The 13790-nt window shown below is 40.0% G+C and overlaps 1 protein-coding gene across 1 annotated transcript; it reads left to right on the top strand.

Annotated features, from left to right (window-relative positions):
• The first annotated feature begins 6784 nt into the window (after window positions 1-6784).
• Window positions 6785-10773, top strand: LOC133879272 (putative disease resistance RPP13-like protein 1). Its single transcript, XM_062317799.1, has 2 exons — window positions 6785-10716; window positions 10763-10773. Exons 1-2 carry the CDS (start codon window positions 6972-6974, stop codon window positions 10771-10773), a joined length of 3756 nt encoding a protein of 1251 aa, XP_062173783.1. The 5' UTR covers window positions 6785-6971.
• The last annotated feature ends 3017 nt before the right edge of the window (window positions 10774-13790 follow it).

The following is a 13790-nucleotide window of genomic DNA, read 5'->3' as shown; positions in this document are numbered from 1 at the left end:
TCCTCTCTTGGGGGCTTCGGAGGCCCAGACTAGCGCTGAGGCTTTGGTTGTCCGAGACTTATAACGATTAGGGGCTTCTGGTGGCCCGAGGTTTTATGCTTGGCGTACTGAATCTTCTAATCTGAATACCATCTAGCTTGGTCTCACCTGTGAATATCTTTATTTTCGAACTTTGTAATGTTTGAATTCTTTGTTATGGAAAAACTTTCCATGACAAATCAATTCTCACTTATCCTCTAATAACTTGAACAAACAATCAGTTTGCGTAAGTTAACTCCGAGGAGGGTAAGAAAAATCTTTTGTTTCAAAAATCTTTTTGTTTTGAACTCCGTGACTAGGAGAGAAAAAATCTTTTGTTTTAACCTCCGAGCTGAAGAGGGAAAAATCTTTTGTTTTGAGTTATCCTCCTTAACTTAAACAAACAATCGGTTTGTGTAAGTTATGACCGAGGAGGATATGAAAAAATCTTTTAGAAGCGATGAACTTACTTGGTTATTTTTTGTAGAGGTAATATCCTCGTATGGTTTGTTATATGGGTTGTCTCCCCGTATCTTTGTTCGAGTTGCTCCTAAGAGATCTTAATTTGAGAGTTTGGCGTAGCTTCGGTGATTTTCCCTTTGTAGAAGCTTTAACTTTGTTGAGCGACCCCCCATAGCTTTAGTCCGTGACCGCGGGCTAAGTCGTTCGAGGCGGATAGTCAAGTCCTCTTGGTATCCTGGACGATGGTGTAAAAGAGATCTCGGAGTTTGGAGTGAGTCTCAGGGCTTCAACTTGATGATTTTTTAAAGAGCTTTTATCCTCATACCTTCCTGAAGCTTTTCCTTCCTGAAACTTTATCATTCTGCAGCTTTGTCATCCTAAAGCTTTGTCGTTCTGAAACTTTATCTCCCTGAACCTTTTCCTTCCTGAAGATCTGTCTTTCTAAACCTTTACCTTCCTGTTTGTTTTCCTGAAGCTTTATCATCCTGAAGCCTTATCTCCTTAAACCTTTACCATCCTGAACCTTTGTCATCCTGAAGCTTTGTCATCCTTGAAGCTTTATCTTCCTGAATCTTTACTGAAACTCTTTCTGAAGCTTTATCTTTTTTATGCTTTATCTTTCTGAATCTTTATCTTTCTGAATCTTTCCTGAAGTTCTATCATCCTAAAGCTTTTTCATCCTGTTTACCTTTCTGAAGCTTTAACTTCCTAAATCTTTATCTCCCTGGGTCCTTCCTAAAGCTCTGTCATACTGAATCTTTCCTGAAGCTCTGTCATACTGGAGCTTTTTCTCCTTGAATCTTTATCATTCTGAAGTTTTACCTTCCTGTTTACCTTAATGAGCTACCCCCCATAACTTTAGTCTGCGACCGCAGGTTAAGTCGTTCGAGGTGGGTAGTCAGGTCGCTGAGCTTTACCTTCCTTTCTGAAATCTTTGTAACCTGTAAAAGACTTTATATATTACTGAAATGAAATCATAACTTGAAATCTTTACCTTTTAATTTCTTTATCTCTGAATGCTCCAATCTTTTAACGTCTGGAGACCTCCAACCGAGAGGTTTTCTTGTCTTGGTGTCCTTTCCATAACCATTTCAGGTCGTCCGAGGAAAGGACTCGGGCCGATTCTATCTTGGATGTTCTTGTCCTTCCGAAAACCTGCAATCCCGCCGTCGTATCCTTTCCATAACCCTTTCGGGTCGTTCGAGGAAAGGATTCGGGATATCTTTAACCTTATCCTTCGGAAACCTCCAACCGGGAGGTTTCAACCCTTTGTATCCTTTCCATGACCCTTTCGGGTTGTTCGAGGAAAGGACTCGGGCGGATTCTAATCGGGATATCCATCATCTTATCCTTCGGAAACCTCCAACCGGGAGGTTTCAACCCTTTGTATCCTTTCCCTGGCCCTTTCCGGCTATTCGAGGAAAGGATTCGGGCGGATTCTAGTCCTCATCCTTCGGAAACCTCCAACCGGGAGGTTTCAACCCTTTGTATCCTTTCCCTGACCCTTTCGGGTTGTTCGAGGAAAGGATTTGGGCGGATTTCTTTCCTGAACATCCCCACCATAACTCTTTCGAGTCGTTCGAGGTGGGGAGTCAGATGGACGCTGATGTAGCTTGATCATCTTTGGAGAAGTTTGATGAAGAAGTGCTTCCATTCTGTCTCGGACTGCTGCTTTATTCTTAGCAGAGATCAATCGATACCTGGGGACTGTCTGTTCTTCCTTGCTCTCGGTGTTGGACTAACTGAGAGACTTTCCTTGTTTTTTCTGCAGGGTTGTCTCCCCGGCTCTCGATGTTGGACTAACCGAGAGACTTTCCTTGTTTTCTCTGCAAGGTTGTCTCCCTGGCTCTCGGTGTTGGACTGACCGAGAGACTTTCCTTGTTTTCTCTGCAGGGTTGTCTCCCTGGCTCTCGGTGTTGGACTGACCGAGAGACTTTCCTTGTTTTCTCTGCAAGGTTGTCTCCTTGGCTCTCGGTGTTGGACTGACCGAGAGACTTTCCTTGTTTTCTCTGCAAGGTTGTCTCCTTGGCTCTCGGTGTTGGACTGACCGAGAGACTTTCCTTGTTTAATTTGTTGTAGGGTTTGTCTCCCCGTATCTTTTCTGCAAAAAGGGTTAACGAAGCATTGCATATACTAAAACAAAATAGCAGAATGCACAGTAGCACCATATATTCTTTTCATCCGTCGGGATGATTTTGTGATCCTTTCACTCACGACAGGAGTGAAGCCTCAACACATGAGTCTATTTTATCAAAATATATATACATTTCGGCAAAGCGTACAGGTGCATGCATATATATATATATATATATATATATATTTTTTTTTTTCTTGGTTGATAAAAACCAACATTTATCCTTACTTTAACATAAATCATAGTTGTAAAAGAAGAGTATGAACTTATCTAGTGAATTCAATGAAGATAGACCGTCTTACTTGGAGCTCCTTATCCTGCACGCCACTCGATATGGTGCTCTTTGGGAGAGTTCCTCAAACTGGACCCTCGGCTCGGATTTGTCCCTCGGCACGTGACTGTGCACTTAGGAGGATGGCAAATCTAGAGGGGTCCTCAAAGTGTGCCATTTGGAACTAGGAGCTCGGGCATAGTCTCCTCGGGATAGTACCCTCGGAATAATACTCTCGGTATGTGTCATCTCGGTACATATTTTTCGCCTCGGTAGAATACCCTCGGATCAAACTTCTCGGATTATACTTTCTTCTCGATATATCACCTCGGATCTAACTTTTCGCCTCGGTAAAACACCTCGGATCTAACTTTCCCCTCGGTATATCACCTCGGATCTAACTTTTCGTCTCGGTAAAACACCTCGGATCTAACTTTCCGCCTCAATAAATCACCTCAGAAATAACTTTTCACCTCGGTAAAACACCTCGGATCTAACTTTTCACTTGTGTAGAACACCTCGGAACTAACTTTCCACCTCGGTAAAACATCTCGGATCTAACTTTCCGCCTCAATAAATCACCTCGGAAATAACTTTTCACCTCGGTAAAACACCTCGGATCTAACTTTTCACTTGTGTAGAACACCTCGGAACTAACTTTCCACCTCGGTAAAACATCTCGGATCTAACTTTTCACTTGTGTAGAACACCTCGGAACTAACTTTCCGCCTCGGTAAAACATCTCGGATCTAACTTTTCACTCGGTAGAACACCTCGGATCTAACTTTTTGGAGGGTTGCCACCTTGGGATAAAACTGCTCGGATCTTCTCTTTCAATATCATCAGCATCTTCTTCAACTAAAAACCCATTTTCAAATATCTGAATTTTCTTTCTGGCAGCTGAAAGTATTGCCTCAACATCGGCAGGATCCTTCATGTAAGCAGCACACACACGATATGTCGAAGGAGCTATTCTTTCGAAAAGCTAGCATCCCTTGTCAAAGCAACAGAAATTGAAGCCCCCGGGGTCTTGCTCGTTGTCAGGTCCCGAAGTCCAGATTTCTAAATCTTGTCTACAGGTTCTAATACCGTTAATCCCTTGCTTCCCTTTAGTGAAAGAACATGGAAAGCTGCAAATTTGACAATTCTAGGAGTCAAGCGATGCCTTGATCCTCGCGGAAGTAATAAACCTTTTTCTTGCATTATCACAAATGCATTTTCAGCTGCTGAACCATTACGGAGAGTAGAAATTAGATCTTCACAACCTTTACCCTCATCATTCTCATGCAGGTATGACCACGCGATACTCCTTTTCTTCAACTGTGGCCCAAATCCAGCAGAAAGTGCTAATTGCCGAAATATTTCAGACCAGGTCAAGGATTTAAGTGCCGCTCGAAAGACATGTGGGCCGAGCCCATCGGGTCGGCACAGCAAGATTAAACCCAATTTATAAGACCATTCGTTATCTCCAAAAAGACGTATATCCCGAGTATATCAAGATAGACTTCTATCCCATCAAATATGGGATAAGGTACCTAATAGAATGACATTAGCTAAAGAGAGTGTCATATCCAGTTTGGACTCTATTACCCAATTTGAATTCTATGTGATCTAGGACTCAGACTCCTAATTAGAAAGATAAGGTTCAAGACTATGTGATCTAGGACTCAGACTCCTAATTAGATTATGCTACAAGCACTCTAGCAGTTTTATAACTGTGAACTGTGAGCCTATAAATAAGACCACTGTGTCAGGTATTAAAAACAAGCAGATTCTCTGAACTCTTGAGATTACTGATATTCTCCAGAAAATAAGTTTGAATTGACTTAGGCATCGGAGTGGGGGTCCGGTCGGCACCCCCGACGAGCCGTTTGTTATTTTGCAGATTACGAGGAGAACGAACATCGAGGAAGGCAACGAATCACAAGGCGACACGTCACCGTACCGGAAACTGTACCAACAAATACCATAATTAAAATTTTTAAGAAGAGAAAAAAAAAATTACAAATACCCATTTAAACATTATGTTATACTCTTGGCAGCGTATTTTAAATTTGTTTATTTTATTTCAGTTAAATTTTTAAAAAAAGTCGTTTAAAAGGTTAGCTACTTTTTAAATATTACAAAAAATCAAGCAAAGATATAACAAAAAGTATGGGTAAGGACATTTGTTAAACTTTTCTTTCCATTTGCTGTCGTTTTTTATTCTCAAAATGAAAACATTAACAAATAATTTAACTACAAAATAGTTAAAATTATTTTCACTTTTATATCACATTATAACACCTTTTAAAAAAAATAAAAAATAAAAATAAAATAAAACACCTTTCAGAACACATTAACAAAAAGAACCATTAACTTACGCATGAAAGATACACTGTGCTTTTGTCTTAGGAGCAAGCAGGCTGTGTATTGATCATAATTGTCAGTGGTGTTGCATGTTAGTGTAAATGCTTTGTAATGGATGAGCTGAAGTAATGAGAAAAAACTTAATTTGTCCTTCATTGGAGATATGATATTTCTTGGGATGATGTTTATTTTATTTGATTGTTTAATTGTTTTGTAGTGAATAAATAAAGTCAAAAATTACTATTTTTGATCAGTTTCAGTTGTAAGTTTTTTCCTATATATACAAATGCTTGAATGTTTAGTATGATTATTAGGGATTGAATTTAAAGTTGTTGGTACAGTTTCCGGTATGGTGACGTGTCGCCTGATGTTTCGCTAGGGGGTCCTGATCCACCACTCCAATCCTGCAAAAAGAACAAACAACTCGTCGGGGTGCCGACTACGCCCACTCCGATGCCTAAGTCAGTTTAAACCAGTTTTCTGAAGAATATTTCAATCTCAAGAACTCAGAGAATGCGTGTCTCATACCTGGTGTGATGGTCTTTATTTATAGGCCGAGCTTGTGGTCTTACCAGACTTGTAACCTTATTAGATTTCTTGACGCCTAGTTGGATTAGGAGTTTGAGTCCTAGCTTAGCTGAATCTCATCTTCAGAGATTTTGAATAACATTGTAGAACTCACAGTTTGATTGTGCTTGTATCTCTTTAAGTTGAATTCCACATAAATAACTACCTTATCCCATTAATCATGGAGTTGCGGTTTTATCCCTGATCCTGTGGGATTTTATCCTTATCGTATTCTGGGACTTCTGCGGTATACTTTCAACCAACCTCCGAGGTGATGATATCCGAGATATGTTCGCTCCGCCGTGGAGATCTCGGGATATCGCCGCACCATAACCAGGTTGTGAAAGGTCGAGTCAAGACGTTACCACTCCGACTTGATGTCACTCCCGAGGCTCTGTTACCCCGAGACAAAAATATCCGAGACGTGCTCATTTTGTTCAGACTAGAAGATTTCGGGATGTTTTATATACCGCAGCCTAGACTGTTAAGACCGAGACATCGTCATACCTCCGAGATGTCTCTCTTCTTCCGAGATGTCTTTCTTCCTCCGAGATGTCTTTATACTTGGACGATCTTTTCTTCGCTGGGCGGAACAAACATCCGAGACTATAACCCCGAGACTATAACCCTGAGACGTCTTTTGATTCCACGTGTCTCTAGGGTTAATTTTATCTCTAACAAAAGTAATTGAGAATTTATTAGTGTGGCATGTTCAAATGTGCAAAACCAATAGCCTAAAAAGTAGTAGAGATAGGTATTGATGGGAGAAAAAAAACACAGCCCTACAACTACAAGCGGTGCTGATGAACTTTATTGGATTGTGGAAATCTTTTTTTTCTTTGATTCTTTGTCTTTGTCTTTGTCTTTGTCTTTTTTTTCTTGGTAGAAACTAGAAAGAGAGAGAGCTTTGGATTCCGTTGGTTCCTTGAATGTGGCCATTTATGGTGGACTCCACTCAAAATAGAAATTAAGCTGAATATTGAAGAAAAGCATGCACATGCATGCGCAGCCCCCACAAACGTCCCATCTTTTTCTTACCAGTTTGAACTTCTTGCAATTTGCAACTTTTGAGAATCCTCAAGCTTTCACACAAGAAACCAATTACTCTGCGTTTGAGAGCCTCGCTATCTTTGCATTCTTTCCTATTCATCCCTTTCAACAAAGAAAGCCATGCCTGTAGCAGAGATTTTCCTTGCTGCGTTCCTCGAAGTGCTGTTTGACAAATTGCTGTCACCGGAGTTGCTGAATTTTGCACGTCGATACCAGGGACTTGGACAAAAGCTGGGCAAGTGGAAGAAAACGCTGTCAAGAATTCAGGCACTGCTTGATGATGCGGAGGAGAAGCAATACACTAACAAGGCGGTGAAACGTTGGCTGGATGATCTCAGAGACTTGGCTTACGATGTAGAAGACATACTTGATGAGTTCGACACGGAAGCTTTGCTATGTAAATTGAGGGGAGAAAATCAGGGCAGCACAAGTAAGGTACGGAACCTCATCCCTGCTTGTTGTACTGGTTTGACTCCACATGCTCTTAAGATCAACATTCGTCTGGAGTCAAAGATCACAGACATTACTGATCGATTCAACGAGCTCGTGATGCAAAAAACTGATTTGAGATTGAAAGAAACTGCTGTTGGGAAGTCACATAGGAAAACAGGGGCACTGGCGCCAACTTCTCTAGTGACTGAACCTGATATTTGTGGCAGGGATGAAGATAAAGAGGTTGTACTTGATTGGTTGCTGAGTGAAAAATGTAGGGACGCCAAACTCTCTGTGATTCCTATACGTGGTATGGGGGGTATAGGAAAGACAACTCTCGCCAAGTATGTATTTCATGATAAAAAAGTGCAAAGCTTTTTTGATCTAAAAGCATGGGCATGTGTTTCTGAAGATTTTGATGCTATTAGAGTCACAAAAACAATTTTGACATCGGTCACCTCTGAAAATTGTGGTGACAATGATCTGAATTTATTGCAAGTCAAACTAAAGGAGAAACTGCAAGGGAAGAAGTTTCTAATAGTTTTGGATGATCTTTGGAATGAGAACTACGATGACTGGACTATCCTAAGTGCTCCTTTCTTAGAAGGGGCTCCGGGAAGTGCGATTATCATTACAACACGCAATCGGGGAGTTTCATCAACGACAACACGCATTCGGCGAGTTTCATCAATGACAGAAGCCCTTCCAGAGTACCATTTGAAAGTGTTGTCAAATGAGGCATGTTTGTCTGTATTTACCCAACATGCACTAGGGGCAAACAACTTCAGTGCACATCCAAATCTTAAAGATATTGGTGAAAAAATCGTTGAAAAATGTAAAGGCTTACCTTTGGCAGCAAAGACCCTAGGAGGCCTCTTGCGCACTACGTTGGACCCTTATGAGTGGGAAGGTGTACTAAAGAGCAAGATATGGGATATACCAGAAGAGAGAAGTGGAATTGTTCCAGCTCTTATGTTGAGCTTCCACCATCTACCTTCACAATTAAAGAGATGCTTTGCGTATTGTTCAATACTCCCCAAAGACTATGAATTCCAGGAGCAGCAGCTGGTTTTGTTATGGGTGGCAGAAGGTCTAATTCAGCCACAAGGAGATAAGCAAATAGAAGATTTGGGTCGTCAGTATTTTCGCGATATATTGTCGAGGTCATTTTTTCAACAGTCAAGCATGAAGAAATCAAAATTTATAATGCATGATCTTATCAATGATTTAGCCCAATGGGTTGCAGGAGATATATGCTTCAGAATGGAGGATAGAATTGAGAGCATCAACAAAGGAGAATTTTCCATCAAAGTTTGGCATTTGTCTTATCTGGGTGATCTTTATGATGGCCCTAAAAAGTTCGAGGTTTTTTCTAAACTCAAATGTCTACGTACCTTCATGCCTCTTATGCTATCTAATAGGGGGGGGTGTTATTTGACTCACGATGTTCCTCTTAGATTGTTGTCGAAATTACCATGTTTAAGAGTGCTCTCTTTGAGTGGGTACTGCATAGTTGAGTTACCGGATTCAATTGGTGATTTGAAACACCTACGACATCTTGACCTCTCTTACACTCGAATTAGAGGTTTGCCTGAATCAACAACCACTCTCTACAACTTACAAACACTGATATTGGAAAGTTGTTCTTATCTAAAGGAGTTGCCTTCAAATTTGGGAAACTTGGTCAACTTGCGCCACCTCAACATTCTCAATGCAGATAAACTGGAAGGGATGCCTCCCCAAATAGGTAAACTAACTAATCTGCAGACATTGTCTAATCTAATTGTCAAAGAAGGCAACTGCTTCTCGTTAAAAGAGTTAGGTTCTTTGTTTCATCTTCGAGGGACACTCATCATCTCAAGATTGGAGAATGCCATTGAACCTAAGGATGCAAGAGATGCAAAGTTAATTGAAAAGCTTGATCTCGTTGCATTGTGCTTGGAATGGAGCATTTATGTGGATCGGTCAAAAGATGGAGCAAGCGACTTAGATGTACTTAACATGCTACATCCAAACAAGTCTTTGAAGGAGCTCACTATCAAGCAATATGGTGGTATAGAGTTTCCGATTTGGTTAAAAGGTCATTCATTTCTTCATATGGTGCTCCTAAGGATTGAAAACTGTAGAAAGTGCACATCGTTGCCACCAGTGGGCCAACTACCATCACTTAAGCAACTTTTCATCGAAGGCATGGCTAGTGTAAAGAATGTTGGTGATGAGTTTTATGGGGGTAGTTGTTCACAACCTTTTGAATCCTTAGAAACTTTGTATTTTGTGGATATGGAGGAATGGGAGAGCTGGAGCCCCAATGGAGAGTTCCCACACCTGCATGAGCTTTCTATTAGAAATTGTCCAAAGCTGTTGGGGAATTTACCAATCCACCTTCCCTCACTGCAAAATGTTGTTATAGAAAGATGTGAGCAGTTGGTGATTTCAATTTCAAGTTTCCCGGAGCTTTACAAACTAGAATTTGAGAATTCAATAGGGGTGGTGCGCAAAAGTAAGGTGGACTTCATCTCACTAAACTTGAACTCTCTTGCAAGAATTTCGGACTTTACATGTTCAAGAGAAGGGTTTATGAATGTAGAATCTCTAAGGATTACAAATTGTGAGGAGCTAACGCCTTTATGGTCAAATGATGTGGGATTACTAAAACCCCTCGCCCGTCTTAGTTATATGGAGGTTATTGAGTGTCAAAAACTAGTTTCTTTGGTGGGAGAAGAAGCAAACGAGCAGCCCCAACAGGGTATGCTCTCCACACGCAATGACATGAAATCTTTACCCAAGGCATTGATGTTCAACAACGCGTGGCTTGAGTGCATTTGTATTTATAATTGTGATTCGCTGACACACATTGCATCAAGCCAGCTACCTCCAACTCTAAAACGGCTAGAGATAGAGTCTTGCAAAAATATGCTGATTTTGCTGGACGACAATGATACCAACAGTTGCAGCAGCAACAGCACATCTCTTCTTGAGGACTTGAATATTGAGCGGTGTCCATCCCTCAAATCCTTAACATCGAGCGGAGAATTACCTGCAACACTTGAAGTCGTCAATATTTACAATTGTGGAATGCTGGAGTCCGTGGCGAAAAGCTTCCATCAGAACTCTTCTCTCGAAATAATTTATATTAGGAGTTGTCAAAACCTTAAATCCTTACCGGACGAAGGATTGCTCCCACGCAACCTTAGAGAGATGTGGATTTTCGGTTGTGAGAAAATGCGGGCCCTACCCAACTGCATACACAGCATCACCTCTCTTCAAAAATTGTGGATAGAAGAATGTCCAGGTGTGGACTCCTTTCCGGGAGAAGGATTTCCCACCAACCTAACATCACTTGGAATCAGTGATTGCGACATTATTGAGGCCTTGCTTGAGTGGGGGTTGCAAAAACTTACCTCTCTTCAACATCTTCAATTTCAAGGCGGATGTCCGCAACTTGTGTCCTTTCCAATGTTGCCTGCCTCTCTAACCAGCCTCCACATAAGAGACTTGCCGAATTTGGAATACTTATCTTCAGAAGGCTTTCGATACCTCTCATCTCTTCAAACACTACAAATTGGTTGGTGCGAAAAGTTGATGTCTTTTCCAGATGATGGTCTGCCTCCCTCTTTAACCAGCCTCCACATCAGAAACTTGCCGAATTTGAAATACTTATCTTCCAAAGGCTTTGGATACCTATCATCTCTTAAAACACTAAAGATTGGATGGTGTGAAAAGTTGATGTCCTTTCCAGATGATGGTCTGCCTCCCTCACTCTTGGAGCTTCGCATCGTTTGCTGTGAAATGTTCACATCCTTTCCGAAGGATGGTCTGCCTCCCTTACTCCAGCAACTTCATATTGGAAACTGTCCTCTGCTGAAAGAACACTGCAAGAAATATCAAGGACGAGGGTGGTCCAAGATAGCCCACATCCCTCACGTTCAAATTGATGGTAGGTTCATCTATGACCCAGAATCGGAAGAGCAGAATCAGCCCATCAATCAACTTTTCCTAGAGCATATTTTTTATCAATTCTTTCTTTGATTTCCAATGCATTCATGGTGTCCATCACCAGAATGGGAGCCTCTTTCGATTGTCTTCTAAATGTTGGCGTTGGAAAGACCCTCTTGCTGCTGTTCTTGTTGGTTTGATGAACGTGCGAGTATTCTTGTTGGAGTTGACGGCATCGTAAGTGTTGGTTAAAATGCCCAAGTGACCAAGCAGAGAGAGAGAAGGCTTTCGACCATTGAGTTTTTCATTACTAATTGCCATGTTGCTGATCATTACAGATTTGTGAGAATCATTTAAAAAAGGTATGTGACTGGATATTTTCTTCTTTCTTTGTATTGTTTCCTCCTCAATCAAAGAATACATTAATGGACACAAGAATAGTAAACATTTTTCTAGTGAACTGTGATTGGTGAAATGTTTTTTTGTGAGTAGTTTTGCGCCAATAGCAACAGAAAATCATATTATCAAGCTTTTTCCAATATGTTTTAGATTTGGAGCAGAAAATGGAAACAAATCTCATTCTGGTCTTTTATCTGTGTGCAAAATAATGAAATGCATTCCATTGCATTGGTGTTATCAATTAAAATATGAATAAATAACATCTTAATTACATGGGTCACTCTCTCTGTAATCTTATTTGAGGGAAAAGAATTAGTTCTATTTGAGAGAGGGATTGAACAAAAAATCAGTTCTATTTGAGAGACTCTGTGTATATTCTGTTTATATTTGTTTGTGTAAAAAGTTATGATTGTCATTGATTTTTTAGATCACTCTGACGTTTTTAGGTGTTAAATTGCAGATTGTAAGAGGTGTGGACTTAAGATGGCAATATATCTCCTCGAGGGCAACCCAAAATTCTTTTGAAGCTGCCGATAGCCAGGTTTTCTTTTTACCATATATGTAAATGTTGTGCGGGAGATTGAACATTGTCCTGTATATCGTCGTGATCACGATCACTTTGTGATGATTTAATTTCTCCCTCCATTCCAAAAAGAATTTCTTGGTTTCAAATCAAGCAATTTCTAATGAAGAATGGTTGCAATGCTCAAAACGATTTTCCCAATATCATAGGTGGCCAGGCACACAATTTTCAGTTTTAGATTTATGCTTCTATTTAAGCAAGTGTTGTGGTATTGTAGAAATAACTGGGGAACTTGATTAATAACAATTTCAGCGTATTATGGGTTAATGGTGAGACTCCTAGAAGGCCTATTTCTTTGTTCTTCGTCTTCTTGGTTTGATTTTCTCTTTATTTTTCAAGCCCCTATAAATCTGTAAATCTGTTTGTAAGCCCTACCAATCAGCACTGTGAATCCCCAAAAATCTGTTGTTGTTCACAGTTCCACCCCCAATGCCCTTTTTATTTTATTTTTTGGGTGAGTCATGAAGTCATAGAATTACTTTCTAATCTGTGTCCTCAAAATATTTGAGTCATGTAGTTGTTTACAACAGAAATTCTAGAGGATTTGATGTGCAGAGATGCCAGAGATCATTAATGAATCTTTTTCCGTTGAATTTTTATTTTTAAACTTTATACTAGCAAGTCAATGAGTGCCGTTTGAAAGAGTATTTGCTTAATTAAGGACCGTCATCGCAAAAACAGAAAGCTTTTTTTTTGTAATGTTGCTTATACTATCTGTTTTGTCCAGCAGGGAGAGTAATTCAAACGGATTTATAATTTATTTATTTCTTATTTCGATGAAATATTTGATGCCATGCTCCATTTGTTTCGGCGTAAAATAATTTTTAGAAAATATTTTTTATCCTTATTGTAATTTATGTTGCATTCGGATTATCACTTTCCAGTTGCACATGAAAGCAGTTACAGTATGCTTCCTGGACGGCAGTGTGACTTCTACACTGGTTATGGATATCTTTTCTCTGCATTTTTTGTTGGTGCTGTTCCTTCTTATATCAATCCACTGTTTCCACATTTGCTACCCGTTTCTTGTCGTCGTAGATGTGATAGAAGAAGATGCTTTGAATGAGAAATCTTGTATACAAGTGTCAAGGATATTGATAACAAAGGCAGATACTGAAATTGATGAACTTGAACAAGATCTTGTATCCCTTCAAAGTCAACTGGCCTGGGCTGAACACGAGGAATGGCCCGAATTATGCTGTAAGGCTCTGACAGAGAAGATTAATTGCCTTGATATTTCATTAAGAAGTTTGAAGAATACAGATGAGAATGATATTGAGGTTCAGTTACTAATGCATAAAGAACCTGCTGAGAGAGTACATGAAATAGTGAGGGTTCTACTCACAAATTATTTCCAAGAGAAGATGAGCAGGTGTGAGTCTGGAAACTTTCTCATTACTTTTCCCTCAATACTCTGACATGTTCTTTGTGAAAACCTGGCATCAAGTTTAATATACTTTCTTCTAACCTTGCAATTTTAATATGAACTTGGTTAACTATAGTCTATAATGTTCTCCTCAGAACTTGGTGCTCTTTCCCAACCGTTTCAGATCTACCTTTCTTACTCTCTTTCCTTTTATTTCTTTATT

Source organism: Alnus glutinosa, chromosome 10 (genome assembly GCF_958979055.1).
Source record: "Alnus glutinosa chromosome 10, dhAlnGlut1.1, whole genome shotgun sequence".
Lineage (NCBI taxonomy): Eukaryota > Viridiplantae > Streptophyta > Magnoliopsida > Fagales > Betulaceae > Alnus > Alnus glutinosa.
Note: the sequence above shows the minus strand (reverse complement) of the source record. Positions and strands in the feature narration are given on the sequence as shown.

Coding starts and splice junctions, on each gene's coding strand:
- LOC133879272 (XM_062317799.1), top strand. CDS start 6,972: ATGCCTGTAGCAGAGATTTTCCTTGCTGCGTTCCTCGAAGTGCTGTTT.